This window comes from Mus caroli, unplaced genomic scaffold (assembly GCF_978045245.1).
Source record: "Mus caroli unplaced genomic scaffold, Mus_caroli_1 scaffold_20, whole genome shotgun sequence".
Classification (NCBI taxonomy): domain Eukaryota; kingdom Metazoa; phylum Chordata; class Mammalia; order Rodentia; family Muridae; genus Mus; species Mus caroli.
In genome coordinates, this window is record NW_028227275.1 from 47,829,841 (window position 1) to 47,848,212 (window position 18,372).

Consider the following 18,372-nt stretch of genomic DNA (forward strand, 5'->3'; position numbering starts at 1 on the left):
GCCTTTGATAGATACCAGTTTATATGACCTCTAGTTATATTCTGTCCATCAGGCAAAGGAGTTTGCAAAATAAGCTGTATTCTTCTGCTACATTTTCAGCAAAAGAGATTCTTCCATAATCATCAACTAACTGGATATTTAGTGTCATTGTAGGTTTTATTCCATCTCATTGTTTTTCTCTATTATTTTTTTTCCATGAAATCAGTTTTAGGGTTCAAGGTATAGGATATGCTAAGGAATTAAGCTATGGGTTTAATTACTTAAAAATTACACAACTTAAATTAAGCGTTGTACAGGAAGACAGCATATTCTTCAGTAATCTCACAACTGTCCCATTAAGCAGATGAAATAACCAGTCTCAGACTCCTGTGATCACTCAGAAGAATCCCAATTTCATCTTTGCTCGTTCTTTCCGTCTCTGTAATACTTCCTTCCACACACCCACTAATTCACTCTCTTTTGCAATTATTCCTTAAGGAATGAATTAATTTACTTGTTATTTAGCTTTATTTCTCTTATGGAATATTTGCTTCATATTTCCTATAAACAGCAAGCTTACAATAGGGATGATAGAGAGTAGTTATTCTTCTCAGAAAGACATAATTTGATCTGGATATCTGTTCCAGTGATCATAATTAATGTAGCTCTATAGTAACTCTATCCTTAATTTTCTTCTCAAACATTCCTCTGAATCTAATCAAAAAGAACTTTAAGTTGCTATTGTTTTAAATTTGACATCTCTGTATGAATCAAAGTATTATTTAGTAATTAAGGGAAAATATCATTGTCATTTTCATCCTTCTAATGGGTTCTATCTCCACAAATATTCTAGATTTATCTAGATTTTTCATTGTCTTTATTCAGTATTATATTCACTAAAAAGTACAAAGCACAGAGATGAAAATTATTGCTTTGCAAAATAGGCATTTGACGTGGATAAATGCTATACAGAATACAGGACAGGAATAGGTAATTTCGAATTAATGTTTTGTTACTTGACCATTTAATAATTTATTAGCATTTCAGAAATATTTTCTTCAATAAAAATACTACTTAAATGGTCAAAGGATTCCATATGCTATTACTTACAACTATGTAAACAATAAACTACACTGCTTATCCTATAAATTAATATCCTATTTGTTTAATGCAACCTCTATTTCATTTCTGGAACTCAGTATTAGTTAGCTTTGGATAATATGATTTCCCTCATTATGGAAAGTAATCCATTTCTGAGATTATTCTAACCTCAAGATTCAAGATTCCTGTATGACCAAGACCATACAAAATGATGCTATTTAATTTGAAATATTTGGACTCTATTTAAGAAGATGTCAGAGTAAAGATTTATAGTATTCATATGAAAGAATATTTGATTTATGTTAGTTAAGAATATTATACACGGTTTTAACTTTAATCATTAATGAAATACAAGGCCTTGAATTATAAAAAGAGTAAGCCAAGCAAAGTATATACAGTTGAAGGGAAGAAACAGAAAGGGAAAATTACATAATTATACTTCAAAAAATATAAATAGTAATAATAATAATAATAAATTAAGTGAAAATACAACTTGTATCACACACAAATAAAGTGGAAATAAAATATATTTTATAAAATCTTGTGAAACACTATTGCTTTGGAATTTTGAGCACTATAATCTTCATTTAACTATTAAATTGATATTTAAATTCTGGCAAAATATACACCAATTTCACTAACTATTAAAGAAATGGCCAATGCATGAAGACAAAGTTCTCATTAAGAAAAAAGCAGTTGAAAGAAATCATAGACAAGAAATACTTACAAATGAATTCTTCTTCAAAATTTAAAATAAAAAATTTCACAGGGTTGAGAAATATTTTAGAATTAATCGACTAAATGAAATGAAGACATTAGTTTTTCAACAACTTTCTTAAACGCATTTTTTACCTCTTTGTTCCTCAGGCTGTAGACCACAGGGTTCAGCATAGGAATGACCATTGTATAAAACACAGATGCAATTTTGTCTGTGTCCATGGAATGATTGGAGCTGGGCTGTAAGTACATGAATATAAGGGAACCAAAGAAGATAGACACTGTGATGAGATGAGATGCACAGGTAGAGAAGGCCTTCCTCTGTGCTTCAGCTGAACGCATCCTCAGGATTGCAATGAAAATAAGCAGGTAAGTGTTTAAGATAACTAAGAGAGTGAAAACAACATCCAATGTAGCCAAGACAAGCAGTGTAATCTCATTTGTGTGGGTGTCAGAACAAGAAATGTCCAGCAGTGGGGGAATGTCACAGAAAAAGTGATTAATCACGTTGGAATGACAGAAGGAAAGACAAAATGCCAGAGCAACATGGACAGAAGATTGCAAGATTCCACACATGTAGCAGCAGGTGACAATTAGAATGCAGGTGGTACTTGTCATGATGGTAGTATAGTGCAGGGGTTTGCACACTGCAGCATGACGGTCATAGGCCATTGAGGCAAGGATCAAACTTTCAATAGCAATAAAGGCTACAAAGAAGAACATTTGAGCAGCACACCCATTTAATGATATGGTCTTACTTCCTGTGAGAAACCCTTCCATCACCTTGGGGGTTATGGCTGAGGCATAAACACAGTCCACAAGGGAAAGGTTACAGAGGAAAAAGTACATGGGAGTGTGGAGTCGGGAGTCCAGCAGAATCAGCATGATCATCCCAAGATTTCCAAACAGTGCAATCAAATAAATGAGAGTGAAGATCATAAACAAAGGAATCTGAAGCTCTGGAGCATCTGTCAAGCCTACAAGAATAAATTCAGTAACCTCTGAAATATTCTCCATCAAAGTAATTGATGACTAATTATGACAAGTTCCTGGAATAAATAAAGAAATATGATATTTGAATATTGATGGAATTCTAAACTATGACCAAGCACTTTTATTCATTAACTTTTTCTGGTGAAGGACATTGTATATTACGTGATGAAATAATGCTATAGAACTTCAAGTATTTTGCTCATATGGAAGTGATACACATGTATACTCAGATTATTTGATACCAGAGTTGCCTAATATAACTGCAGGGCTCAATTCTGTTTTCATTAAATAGAGTGAAGTGTACTGCACTAAATCATATTGTATTCATTATTATTGCTTGTAATACTTGCATGTATTTTGTATGGTATAGTCATTGAAAGTTAGTAGATATTAGGAAAGTGTGGCTTTTGTTTATTTGTATAACATCTGGAAAATGGATTTGAAATATCAAATATATTCCCTCACCACCTTAAGGATATGCAATTATTGGGGAATCTGATCCTGACACATGCAGTTTTTGTTCCCTAAATGATGAGCGTTCTTATTTGACTTGTCCATTTTAAATATTACCACTTAAAAGAAACTGGGTCATATCTTCACAAATTTCCAGAGGAAAAATAGAAGTGAACAACTTTCCAAATTGATGAGGAAATCTGCACCTGCTTAATCTCCATTAATTTTTACATAGACTGATGTCATCTCTTACCAGACATCAACATGTCTGTAGGATTTATGTTTGAGATAATGGACAGAAAACAACATTGGCTTGATTCTTCCATAGAATCTTGGCACAATTTTAGCAAGACCTATGGCATACAATTAACTGATTTACTCACCTGCACAATGTACCATTTGTCAGATGACTACTACCGGTTACAGTATGAAAAGCATTCTACTCACAAATCCTCTGTGTCTGGAATGTTTAAACATATTCTCAACCGTAAACGTCATTCTTATTCAACACAGAGGAAGATATATAAGGATAGCCAAGCTGAATGTGAATTTTCCCACAACTTACAGGTTCCTCCTATGTATTTCTTTGTGTCTTTTCATCATTTTCACCTCTTCTAAAGATAATCTTCTATGCTGAACATCAAAATATAAATAATGTAGAACAGTGTGGTGTGCTAAAAATAAAGCAAAATAGAGATGATAACTCAGTGTGTTTATGGAATGACTATTCAACATAGTATCACATTTCCTATTCAGTATTTCACTTAGGAAAAAAATGTCCTGATTTTGTTTCCCTTACAGTTCAAACTTCCTATTACTGTTTATTTTAGTACTTACCATTGTTCTAGAAACAGACAAGTACACAAAAGTCTTGAGGTATGAAAAACTTCATTTCTAGAGTATTGGTCTGTCATTCACACCCAGGAAAGCACTGTGAGGGATATTTGTCTTCCCTTCCTTCACAAGCTCTGCTGCACAGCAGAACCCTGGCCTATGTGCGGTTTTGTTAGTATCAAGGCAGTTGTTGCAAGTTCCTCACATGCCTCAGGGGTATCAGGGTAAATAGTACATATCTCTGGAGGCTTGTGATTCCATGTTGGCCATTCATGCTCACCTTAATGGAGTCATCAATAGTTTTGGGACTTTGGTGGAGAGTCCTTAAGAGGACATGAAGGAACAGATATTTATAGGGAAGTTGTTCTAATTATCAGGATAACTGGGCCACAATTAGTTAGACAGGAAAAATAAAAGCCTTCAGAATCTATGGTTCAGACATCTACTCTGTGCTTCTGGCATTCGTCACATGCATCTTTTTTTTTCTTTCTAGTTGGTTTTTAATCAAACAAAGAAAGATGTCTTGTAAGATTTTTCTGTCATTTCATTTTATAAAATTTTCAACATACACACATATTCTTCATGTTGTGAGAGGAAATGTGGTAAGTTTTCACATACATACACACACATACACACACACAAACACACACATGTATATATTATGCTACATACATGTGTGTATATATATATATATACACATACACACTCATACATATATATATATACACACATACATATATGTATATGCATACGTGTATGTGTGTGTGTTTGTGTGTGTGTATGTGTGTGTGTATTTGTATTAGCTCTGGGTAAATCAGGGAAATTTGTATTTTCCATATAATTTAACATTTTCCAGTAGTGAAAATATCCAAAGTTTTATTTTGTATTTATAAAATACTCATCATACTTTTTTAAAAAAACTAAAATGGTCTTATTTCATAGTACAGTTATAGCTAATGCTTTTTTCTCTTTAAGTCTAGAATTTATACCTATAAACCCTCAATATGACTGCCAAATATGAACTGAACAAGAACAACAACAGCAGGCATATCAAAGTAAAGAGTCAAAGACTGTGAGGACCCAACCTCATAAAAAAATAATTACAGGCAACTAAGCAGTGCTGAGAGTGGGAGAAATTGTCTTTTCTGGGAAAAAGCACACCAATTAGTTATCCATTACCAAATCACTAGCTAAAAAAGCATATATATATATACTTGTACGCAATTTGTATATACACATATTTGGATATATTTTCAGGTAGCAATAATCAGTGAAAAATTGGCAATGAATTTGAAAGATAAAAAGAAGGGCACATGTGAGTGTATGAAAGAAAGAAATGAAATAGAAAAATTATGTAGTGATAGTTTAATCTCAAAAATAAAAGAAAATGGCTTAAATCTATTTATTTTCTACATATTTACCTCTCATTTGAAGTCCCATAGCGGAGATTTATTTCTTTTTTCAACATGGCCATGGATAGTTATGAATCTGTGCTTGTGGTCCTGGATTTTACCTTCCAATATTGTTTCTGTTTCCTGTTCCAGTGTTATCTTATCTACCCAATTTAGTTCCCCAAGCTTCATTGTAATATTTATTAAAAATATATATTAAGTGATTACCCCTCATATAGTGATTTACTTCAAATAAAGAAGGAAAACATATAATTTTTAGAGGAGGATGTGATGAGGATAATGTTATGTGTTAAGTATTTTAAGCGTGCACACAATAAATTATTATATGCACCCTATAATTTCTCTCTCTAAGCTTACCCAGATCTTCTGCAACATGGCCAAGTTACATGCCTTCTTCCATTTATTTTAGGAACTCATTTAGTTTAATTAGTTCTGTTCAATATAGATGTGTGTGGAGCCAGGAACCAAAGCATGGTCAATGTACTCAAAGCAAAACTCCCAAAGAAATGTGATTCTTCCTTCCCATGAGACCTCTGTCAACTACTAGCATTTCTACAGTCATGGATCATGATGTTGTGTGAACCTGTGCATGTACATGTTCTGTGTGGTGTATGGTTGCTTCACATGGGACTATGTTTGGAATGCAAAAACCAGCTTCTGCAATCACCTTCTTTGAGAGGACATAACTTATTGACCCAGAAGCATCCTTCTTTCCATGATATATTTAATCAGATGAGAAACTTACCTGCTTATTACAGATACATAAGATTTTCTTGCATGAATTAGGTAAGGTCTCCAAATGTAAATAAACCTTAAGTAAGTGATTCAACATCATATCCTTATTTCAGATTTGATAGCAGAACTGATGAAAAAGTGAAAAGGGCATTAAGGGAAAAGAAGAATGCAAATTCACTTTTCCACTAAGGAGTGACTTATCTGTTGGAACACCTGGGACTTGGTCTTACTAGAAAAATCATAGCTAATATAAGGCCATAGAAGGCATGACAGAGTGACATTAACCAATAGTGGATAATGTGGTACTTCTTGTTCCCCTTTCTTTTTTTCTTATTTTTTTAATTTTTAATATTTTTATTACATATTTTCCTCAGTTACATTTCCAATGCTATCCCAAAAGTCCCCCATAGCGCCCCCCACTTCCCTAACCACCCATTCCCATTCTTTTAGCCCTGGCATTCCCCTATATTGGGGCATATAAAGTTTGCAAGTCCAATCGGCCTCTCTTTCCAGTGATGGCCGACTAGGCCATCTTTCGATACATATGCAGCTAGAGACAAGAGCTCCGGGGTTCTGGTTAGTACATCATGTTGTTCCAACAATAGGGTTGCAGATCCCTTTAGCTCCTTGGGTACTTTCTCTAGCTTCTCCATTGGGAGCCCTGTGATACATCCAATAGCTGACTGTGAACATCCACTCCTGTGTTTGCTAGGCCCCGGCATCGTCTCACAAGAGACAGCTATATTTGGGTCCTTTCAGCAAAATCTTGCTAGTGTATGCAATGGTGTCAGCGTTTAGAAGCTGATTATGGGATGGATCCCTGGATACGGCAGTCTCTAAATGGTCCATCCTTTCATCACAGCTACGAACTTTGTCTCTGTAACTCCTTCCCTGGGTGTTTTGTTCCCAATTCTAAGAAAGGGCACAGTGTCCACACTTCGGTCTTCATTCTTCTTGAGTTTCATGCGTTTAGCAAATTGTATCTTATATCTTGGGTATCCTAAGTTTTGGGCTAATATCCACTTATCAGTGAATACATATTGTGTGAGTTCTTTTGTGATTGTGTTACTTCACTCAAGATGATGCCCTCGAGGTCCATCCATTTGGCTAGGAATTTCATAAATTCATTCTTTTTAATAGCTGAGTAGTACTCCATTATGTAAATGTACCATAATTTCTGTATCCATTCCTCTGTTGAGGGACATCTGGGTTCTTTCCAGCTTCTGGCTATTATAAATAGGGCTGCTATGAACATAGTGGAACATATGTCCTTCTTACCGGTTGGGACATCTTCTGGATATATGCCTAGAAGAGGTATTGCTGGATCCTCCGGTAGTACTATGTCCAATTTTCTAAGGAACCGCCAGACTGATTTCCAGAGTGGTTGTACAATCTTGCAATCCCACCAACAATGGAGGAGTGTTCCTCTTTCTCCACATCCTCGCCAGCATCTGCTGTCACCTGAATTATTTATCTTAGCTATTCTGACTGGTGTGAGGTGGAATCTCAGGGTTGTTTTGATTTGCATTTCCCTGATGATTAAGGATGTTGAACATTTTTTCAGGTGCTTCTCTGCCATTCGGTATTCCTCAGGTGAGAATTCTTTGTTCAGTTCTGAGCCCCATTTTTGAATGGGGTTATTTGACTTTCTGGAGTCCACCTTCTTGAGTTCTTTATATATATTGGATATTAGTCCCTTATCTGATTGAGGATAGGTGAAGATCCTTTCCCAATCTGTTGGTGGTTTTTTTGTCTTATTGATGGTGTCTTTAGCCTTGCAGAAGCTTTGCAGTTTCATGAGGTCCCACTTGTCAATTCTGGATCTTACAGCACAAGCCATTACTGTTCTATTAAAGAATTTTTCCCCTGTGCCCATATCTTCAAGGCTTTTCCCCACTTTCTCCTCTATAAGTTTCAGTGTCTCTGGTTTTATGTGAAGTTCCTTGATCCACTTAGACTTGACCTTAGTACAAGGAGATAGGAATGGATCGATTCGCATTCTTCTACATGTTAACAACCAGTTGTGCCAGCACCATTTGTTGAAAATGCTGTCTTTCTTCCACTGGATGTTTTTAGTTCCCTTGTCGAAGATCAAGTGACTGTAGGTGTGTGGGTTCATTTCTGGGTCTTCAATTCTATTCCATTGGTCTATTTGTCTGTCACTATACCAGTACCATGCAGTTTTTATCACAATTGCTCTGTAGTAAAGCTTTAGGTCCGGCATGGTGATTCCACCAGAGGTTCTTTTATTCTTGAGAAGAGTTTTTGCTATCCTAGGTTTTTTGTTATTCCAGATGAATTTGCAGAATGCACTTTCTATTTCGTTGAAGAATTGATTTGGAATTTTGATGGGGATTGCATTGAATCTGTAGATTGCTTTTGGCAAGATAGCCATTTTTACAATGTTGATCCTGCCAATCCATGAGCATGGGAGATCTTTCCATCTTCTGAGATCTTCTATAATTTCTTTCTTCAGAGACTTGAAGTTTTTATTATACAGATCTTTCACTTCCTTAGTTAGAGTCACGCCAAGATATTTTATATTATTTGTGACTATTGAGAAGGGTGTTGTTTCCCTAATTTCTTTCTCAGCCTGTTTATTCTTTGTGTAGAGAAAGGCCATTGATTTTTTTGAGTTAATTTTATATCCAGCTACTTCACCGAAGCTGTTTATCAGGCTTAGGAGTTCTCTGGTGGAATTTTTAGGGTCACTTATATATACTATCATATCATCTGCAAAAAGTGATATTTTGACTTCATCTTTTCCAATTTGTATCCCTTTGATCTCCTTTTGTTGTCGAATTGCTCTAGCTAGGACTTCAAGTACAATGTTGAATAGGTATGGAGAAAGTGGACAGCCTTGTCTAGTCCCTGATTTTAGAGGGATTGCTTCAAGCTTCTCACCATTTACTTTGATGTTGGCTACTGGTTTGCTGTACATTGCTTTTATCATGTTTAGGTATGGGCCTTGAATTCCTGATCTTTCCAAGACTTTTATCATGAATGGGTGTTGGATCTTGTCAAATGCTTTTTCCTCATCTAACGATATGACCATGTGGGTTTTGTCTTTGAGTTTGTTTATATACTGGATTACGTTGATAGATTTCCGTATATTGAACCATCCCTTCATCCCTGGGATGAAACCTACTTGGTCAGGATGGATGATTGTTTTGATGTGTTCTTGGATTCGGTTAGCAAGAACTTTATTGAGGATTTTTGCATCAATATTCATAAGGGATATTGGTCTGAAGTTTTCTATCTTTGTTGGGTCTTTTTGCGGTTTAGGTATCAGAGTAATTGTGGCTTCATAGAATGAGTTGGGTAGAGTACCTTCTGTTTCTATTTTGTGGAATAGTTTGTGAAGAACTGGGATTAGATCTTCTTTGAAGGTCTGATAGAACTCTGCACTAAACCCATCTGGTCCTGGGCTTTTTTTAGTTGGGAGACTATTATTGACTGCTTCTATTTCTTTGGGGGATATAGGGCTGTTTAGATCATTAACCTGATCTTGATTCAACTTTGGTACCTGGTATCTGTCTAGGAACTTCTCCATTTCATCCAGGTTCTCCAGTTTTGTTGAGTATAGCCTTTGGTAGAAGGATCTGATGGTGTTTTGGATGTCTTCAGGATCTCTTGTTATGTCTCCTTTTTCATTTCTGATTTTGTTAATTAGGATGCTTTCCCTTTGCCCTCTAGTGAGTCTGGCTAAGGGTTTATCTATCTTGTTGATTTTCTCAAAGAACCAGCTCCTTGATTGGTTGATTCTTTGAATAGTTCTTCTTGTTTCCACTTGGTTGATTTCGCCCCTGAGTTTGATTATTTCCTGCTGTCTACTCCTCTTGGGTGAATTTGCTTCCTTTTGTTCTAGTGCTTTTAGGTATGTTGTCAAGCTGCTAATGTGTGCTCTCTCTAGTTTCCTTTTGGAGGCATTCAGAGCTATGAGTTTTCCTCTTAGAAATGCTTTCATTGCATCCCATAAGTTTGGGTATGTTGTGGCTTCATTTTCATTGAACTCTAAAAAGTCCTTAATTTCTTTCTTTATTCCTTCCTTGACCAAGGTATCATTGAGAAGAGTGTTGTTCAGTTTCCACGTGAAGGTTGGCTTTCAATTATTTATTTTGTTATTGAAGATCAGCCTTAGTCCATGGTGATCTGATAGGATGCATGGGACAATTTCAATATTTTTGTATCTGTTGAGGCCTGTTTTGTGACCAATTATGTGGTCAATTTTGGAGAAGGTACCATGAGGTGCTGAAAAGTAGGTATATCCTTTTGTTTTAGGATAGAATGTTCTGTAGATATCTGCCAGATCCATTTGATTCATAATTTCTGTTAGTTTCACTTTTTCACTGTTTAGTTTCTGTTTCCATGATCTGTCCATTGGTGAAAGTGGTGTGTTGAAGTCTCCCACTATTATTGTATGAGGTGCAATGTGTGCTTTGAGATTTACTAAAGTTTCTTTAATGAATGTGGCTGCCTTTGTATTTGGAGCATAGATATTCAGGATTGATAGTTCCTCTTGGAAGATTTTACCTTTGATGAGTATGAAGTGTCCCTCTCTGTCTTTTTTAATGACTTTGGGTTGGAAGTCAATCTTATCAGATATTAGAATGGCTACTCCAGCTTGTTTCTTCATACCATTTGCTTGGAAAATTGTTTTCCAGCCTTTCATTCTGAGGTAGTGTCTATCTTTTTCTCTGAGATGAGTTTCCTGTAAGCAGCAAAATGTTGGGTCTTGTTTGTGTAGCCAGTTTGTTAGTCTATGTCTTTTTATTGGGGAGTTGAGTCCATTGATATTAAGAGATATTAAGGAAAAGTAATTGTTGTTTCCTATTATTTTATGAGTTCCCTTTTGTCAATACTTGATCTTAGACTATAAGCTATTGGTGTTTTGTTCAGAAAATTTTCCCTTGAGCCCATGTGATTGAGTTTTTCCCCACTTTCTTTTCTATAAGTTTCAGTGTATCTGATTTTATGTGAAGGTCCTTGATGCACTTGGATTTGAGCTTTGTACAAGGAGATGATAATGATCAATTTGCATTCTTCTACACACTGACCTCCAGTTGAACCAGAACTAGTTGTTGAAAATGCTGTCTTCTTCCCACAGGATAGTTTTAGCTTCTTTGTCAAATATCAAGTGACCATGGGTATGTGGGTTCAATTCTGGGTCTTCAATTCTATTCCACTGATCTTCCTGCCTGTCTCTGTACCAACAACATACAGTTTTTACCACCTCTCACTAGTCAGAATGGCTAAAATATAAAAACTCAGGTAACAGAAGATGCTGGGGAGGATGTGGAGAAATAGGAACATTCCTCCATTGTTGGTGGGTTTCCAAGCTGGTCCAACCACTCATGAAATCAGTTCCTCAGAAAACTGGACATAGTATTACCTGTGGACCCAGCTATACCATTCCTAGGCATATACCCAATAGATGCTCCAACACACTACAAAGACACATGCTTTACTATACTCATAGCAGTCTTATTTATAATAGCCAGAAGCTGGAAGAACCAAGATATCCTTCGACAGAGGAATGGATACAGAAAATGTGATATGTTTACATAATGGTGTACTACTCAGCTATGATGAATTCATGAAATTCTTAGACAAATGGATGGAACTATAAAATATTACCCTGAGAGAGGTAACACAGTCACAAGGAGAACGTACAGGGTACTGAGAAGTGAATTAGCCCAGAAACTCGAAATACTCAAGATACAATACACAGACCACATGAAGCTCAAGAAGAAAGAAGACCAAAGTGTAGATGCTTTAGTCCTTCTTAGAAGATGGAACAAAATACTCACAGGAGCAAATACAATGACAAAATATAGAGCAAAGACTGAAAGAAAGGCCATCCAGAAACTGTCCCATCTGGGGATCCATTCCATATACAGTCACCAAACCCAGACACTATTTCAGATGCCAAGACGTTCTTGCTGAAAGGACCCTGATATAGCTGTATCCTTAGAGGCTCTGCCAGAGCTTGACAAATACAGAGATGAATGCTTGCAGCCAACCTTTGGACTGAGCACAGGGTCCCCAGTGGAGGAGTTGGAGAAAAGACTGAAGGAGATAAAGGGCTTTTCATTCCAATAGGAAGAATAGCAATATCAACCAACTAACCCCACCCCAGAACTCCCAGGGACTAAGCCAAGAGGGACCCATGGCTCCAGCCACATATGTAACAGAGGATGGCCTTGTCATGCATCAAGGGAAGGAGAAACCCTTGGTCCTGTGAATATTGGATGAATGGATGCCCCAGTGTAGGAGAATTTGAGGGCAGGTAGGCAGGAGTGATTGGGTGTGTGGGGGAACACCCTTATAGAAGCATGGGGATAGGGATGGGATAGGGAATTTCTGGAGTGGGGTCTGGGAAAGGGAATAACACTTGAGATGTAAATAAAATATCCAATTTAAAAAAAACAAAAATATATTTTCAACTTAAATATTTGCTATGCAATATTAGAATAGAGAAGCAATTTTTAGGTATGAGATTATAGTAGTAGAGAAAAAAAGAAATAGAACAAATATATTAATCCTTCCACTTATTAGACTCAGGAAACTTTGTTGAAGAGCAGTTTTAAAGAATATCGAGCAAGAGGATGGGACTATCTGTGAAATAGTATCCTCTGGATCCTCTGGACATGCCATGGTACCTGTGCAACACCAAGTAAGCAAAACATTGCACATAGATTTGTTAGATGACCACTAGGACTCATGTCTTAGTTGACAGCTGTTGAAAATTGATAGTTGCTGGAGGAGAAAGAAACATTATTTTTTGAGGATTAGACAACTTTATACTTGCCACTCTGCACTGCATAGCTCCACACCCATACATATAGCTCATGGTATTTATTCAATTATCAAAATGAATAATATTTTTAAAAAGACATAGAGTTGGGATGGAGTTGTAGAAGAAATTATGAGAAGAGTTGGGAGAAGAAAGCAGAGGATCAGTAGGTAAATATGCTATTTCTTTTTATACATATGTGAATTTCTCCAAAGTAAAAACAAACAGTTCCAGTATTTATAAATAGATTAAACTTATTGCACATGTTTTATATGGGGTTTAATGAAAATAAAGGAGGATGGATATAACAAAAGAAAGTACCATGGAGTTCCTATGTACATTTAACCACATAAAACAAGATTCATATACATATGAAGTACATCTGCATGCTTGCCCTCAAAGGAATTATTTTTCCTGGAGAACTTCAAGCCTATGCAAATTTCACCAGGTTCCTGTATAGGAAGGTCTATAATCCCATCCTGACTTCATATGAGAATACTTCAAATGGGCCAGAGACGGAGCAGTCTTTGTAAACATTATGTTTTTAAACAGTTGTAATACTTTGTCTGTAAAATAATCTTCTTCAACATGGAGTATTTGTGTTGAGTCATCACACATGGCCATAGGAAAATTCCAAGGTAATTATTATATTCATTTATCCTGATAAGATAGTCAAATATTAAAATTTTTAAATATATTTCTCTCAGCTAGTTTTCACCAATAGTATTCCATGAAATATATGGGGAAATTTTTATTTTTCTAAAAGTTAAGAAACTTTACCTGATCTGACAAAATAAATTCTAATAATACTGAAAATAAATTTAATAAACGTTAGACTTAAGGCAAGCATCTTAGTTCCTTGTTACTAATCCCATCATCATATCTTGATGCTTTAGCAGCATTAGAATTTGACTAGAATATTTTTTTGAAAAATAACTACTTCTCCAAATACTTTTGTACATTATTGCAAACGTGAAATTTTTGATTCTACACACATACATAGCCTTGTTTTCTGTTATCCTTCATCCTAATGGGTAAAATTTTATATAAAAAAATAAAAATAAAAACCTATTAAAACTTTAATTGGCATGGAAACAATGAATCAGCTATATCATCCTAAAGACTTGAGGTCAGAGATTATATTTGGTCAATTTTTCCCTTAAAAATATGATAAGAGTAGAATTAACTGAAAATTGTGGCATCACATGAATACTAAGATATTTATGAAATGGCATCGCTAATTGTCTTAAAATATATCAAGAGAACCTAGGGCAGATGATACTGTGATTGGGTTGTTGGTAGATTCCTAATATTTACTGTAGTGTGAACTTGCCTAAGTACAGTAAGTGAATATCTTAATATTCCAGAGTATCATTCTTAACATACTGAGGCCTTTATTCCATTTTTCAGAGTTTTCCACAATCTCATTCTCTTTTCATATAGAAATTACCATAGTGAAATGAATTTAAAAATCATATATACTGTGTGAATGGTTAAAGATAAACTGGAGGGTACTGGTTAGTTCACATTGTTGTTCATTCTACAAGGTTGCAGAACCCTTTAGCTCCTTGGGTATCCCGTCCCGCGGGATTCAGTTATTCGTGGGTGCGAGGGGGACCGGGAACCTGGAAGGAAATGGGAGGAAAAGAAAGAGAGGTGGAGACCAAGTATATTGTACCTATCAAGGTCTCGTTTATTATGCTGAGGTGCCTTCTTTTTAAAGCATACATCACGGGGAATATGGGAGGGGTCGAGGGAGAATTATACAAAGAACAAAGAAGTGGGCATCTGCTGACATGGGGGCTGAAGTCAGGCGCCAAACGGCGGGCACTCTGCATCTTATCTCTGGAACATAGATCCTCCTTGACAGCCTTGGGTGTCAGGCTGGACTCAGGCATAGCTCATGTCCTTGGATGTCATGGGAACTCAGGAAGAGATAGGGAAGAGGGGACTATTATTCAACTTTACAGCCTTAGGTGTCAAGAAGGGAATAGGGAGGAAAGGGGGTGGCAACCAGCTCTTAGCACAAGGCCATTTGATTTGTTAAAGAGATTTGTGAAGGGATCACTTTCTCACGGGATGGTCTCTGACACTTGGGTACTTTCTCTAACACCTTCATTAGGGGCCCTTTGTTCCCCAGAGCTGTGTCTCTAGTCGCATATGCAGCAGAGGATGGCCTAGTTGGCCATCAATGGGAAGTGAGGCCCTTGGTCTTGCAAAGATCATATGCCCCAGTACAGGGAAATGCCAGGACCAGGAAGCAGGAGTGGGTCAGTTGGGGAGCAGGGTGGGGGAAGGCTATAGGGGGCTTTGGGGATATCACTTGAAATGTAAAGGAAGAAAATATCTAATAAAAATATCTAATAAAAAAGATAAATTGAAATTTTGAATAACTCTATACTTGATGTAGTCTGTTAAAATACTCATTTCCTAATCTACTGAACAGTGGTATATATATATGTACATATATATTTGCACATATACATATATACTCACATATATACATACATATGTAAAATACATAAATATGTTTAAATATGAATACTGATATAATTTTAGATGAATATGTTCATATGCAGTATGAATTGAAATGATGTGTGATTTCTCTGTTTCAGTTATCTAAATATACAAATAACTTTGTAATAGTTTTGTCATACTCATCTTAAAAAGTTGAGGAATGACACTGCAAATGTCCACATTTCAAGCTCAGACACTCCTGTCATTCTGTCTTCATGTGACTTTGTTGTTGAGGATATTTTTATCTTAATGGCCCAATAAAAACAACAGACATCGTGAACCACAATAAATATTTCTTCTGCCAACATCCATACTTTCAGCTATTCTGTTGCTATAATTTATTTAAGGTCAAACGTGGAATACAGTGTAGCAGGCCAGGCAAGGAAGGTTGAAGGACAATAGTTCTTAAAAAGAAATCTCTGAACATAAGTTAAGGTATGTATTCAAGGAATGGATAAACTAATCATAACTTGTTTTTTCATTGCTTGTGAGAATGGCTACTATGACCACTTATAGAGGAAATGACAGACTATCAGCAGACTACTAGAAGGAAAGGAGATATGAGAGAATATAGCTTATGTGTAGAAGCAAATCACAAAGCCAGGGTGCCTGTTTTCAAAGTTACCTCTCCCTTGAAGCCTTGCACTCTTACCTCTGCTAAACAGAAGGATTATCATCTTCCATTCAAACAGTAATAATATAACTATTGCTTATCAGCTTCTGCTCATTCATTATGTAATTTTAAACTTAGATAGGCACAATAAAATTGATACACTATTTATGGATAGAGAAGTTGGTTAGAGAACAACAGCTCTAGTAAATAATAATGATGCTAAATGAATATTTACTCAACTTTTCACAAAGTATACATTATTTAACTTTATATCTTATCCTAAAAACAATCTTTGTTGACTGAACTGGCCTGTAATGACACATTTGTTTTAATGAATATAATATTCAGTTATTTGTGAATTACTCTACAGTTTAGTCTGAAGCAATTAGGTGTGTACACTAAAGGTAATGATTGAACATCAACTGAATGAACTTAAAATCAGTATATAAAGAGAACAGATCGGAAATGGCAGCTTAACTTATATGACTTTCTGTGCTCTGTGAATGCCTATATAAACTTGAATAGTTTTCTCAATATTTTTGCTGCTGTAGCCTCATATATGTAGGGAAATTTAAACTAATCACTTTCATAGCATTGAAAATAAAATATCTCTCTGCATATAATGTCAGGTATGTGAGCCTTTGTTCCTTTAGTTTTGTCCATCTCAAAGAACATCTGTGGTCCGAGACAAAAAACTATGAAGAAGAACATAGAAGAGAATTAATTCATCCTCCTAGGACTAACCAAAGCACCAGAGCTTCAAGTTCTTCTTCTTATGATACTCACATTTATCTATGCCATCACTTTGACTGGAAATCTTGGAATCTTCCTTCTGATATTGCTGGATGCTCATCTACATACCCCCATGTACTTCTTCCTTAGTAATCTGTCCTTGGTGGACTTTGGGTCTTCCTCAACAGTCACTCCAAAGGTCATGGCTGGACTCCTTACAGGAAGCAATGTAATTTCTTACAATGCATATGCTGTTTTGATGTTCTTCTTTGTATTCTTTGCCACTGTGGATACTACCTCTTAGCCTAAACTCAATGGCATATGATCAATATGCAGCAGTGTGTAAACCCTTACATTATACTACCACTATGACAAAAGGTGGCTATACTTCTCTGGCCATTAGTTCCTATATTTTTGGCATTTTGAATGCTTCTATACAAACAGGAGATATATTTGGCCTCCCTTTCGGTGTATATAATGTGATTAATCACTTTTTCTTTGATATTCCTGCAGTGAGAATTCTGGCTTGCTGATTCTGATAAACATGTGAATGAGATGATTCTTATTCTTGTATCTAGCTTTCACATTATATTTGTTTTTCTTGTTATCTTGATTTCCTACTTACTCATATTTTTGTACATTTTGAAGATGCATTCAAGTGAGGGATACCATAAGGCTTTTTCCACCTGTGCTTCCCACCTCACTGCAGTTTTTACATTTTACGGAACTGTCACCATAATGTACTTAAAGCCAAGTGCCAATCATTCCATGGACACAAATAAATTTGTCTCTGTGATTTATACTATGGTCATTCCCATGCTGAATCCTATGGTCTACAGCCTGAGGAACAACGAAGTTAAGAATGCATTAAAGAAGGTTTTTCAAAAGGCAAAGCTATATGTATGTGTAGTACCTTAATGATATACATTGATAAAATACTATTCCATTTCTCATTTGTTTTTTGTTTGTTTGTTTGTTTGTTTTATTTTGTTTTGTTTTTATTGTTGTTTTCTTTTTTCGAGACAGGGTTTCTCTGTGTAGCCTTGGCTGTTGTGGAACTGACTCAGTACATCAGGCTGACCTCGAACTCAGAAATCCACCTGCCTCTGCCTCCCAAGTGCTGGGATTAAAGGTGATTGGATTTGATTACTTACATGTTAATGATCATATGGGATACTTACAACAGACTTATATCTAGTATCATTTTTCCTTTATCTGATGAATATAAGCACATATACATTTTGGGTCTTGTTAAACTTGGTATGCAATGTTTATATGTATTTGAAAAAGTTTATATAATAAAGTTTATAAAAATAATAAAAGAAATAAATTTAAATATATAGTTTATATAAAAATTATAATTGATTAAATGCATGAATATTCTTAAGATATGTTGAGTTATAAAATTTACAATAAAAATAAATATTGACTTATTACTGATTTAGCTGGTAATGAAAATATAATATGACAAATTTTAAGAGAAAGTATTT

The 18,372-nt window shown here is 35.6% G+C and overlaps 1 protein-coding gene and 1 pseudogene across 1 annotated transcript; one reads left to right on the plus strand and one right to left on the minus strand.

The window, feature by feature from the left end:
- Positions 1-1,869: 1,869 nt before the first annotated feature.
- LOC110287289 (olfactory receptor 5B2-like) lies at positions 1,870-2,835 on the minus strand. The gene has a single exon (XM_021153945.2). The coding sequence runs from the start codon at positions 2,812-2,814 to the stop codon at positions 1,870-1,872; it is 945 nt and encodes a 314-aa protein (XP_021009604.1). The 5' UTR covers positions 2,815-2,835.
- A 14,012-nt stretch (positions 2,836-16,847) lies between these two features.
- LOC110286002 (olfactory receptor 5B2-like) lies at positions 16,848-17,800 on the plus strand (annotated as a pseudogene).
- The last annotated feature ends 572 nt before the right edge of the window (positions 17,801-18,372 follow it).

Coding starts and splice junctions, on each gene's coding strand:
- LOC110287289 (XM_021153945.2), bottom strand. CDS start 2,814: ATGGAGAATATTTCAGAGGTTACTGAATTTATTCTTGTAGGCTTGACA.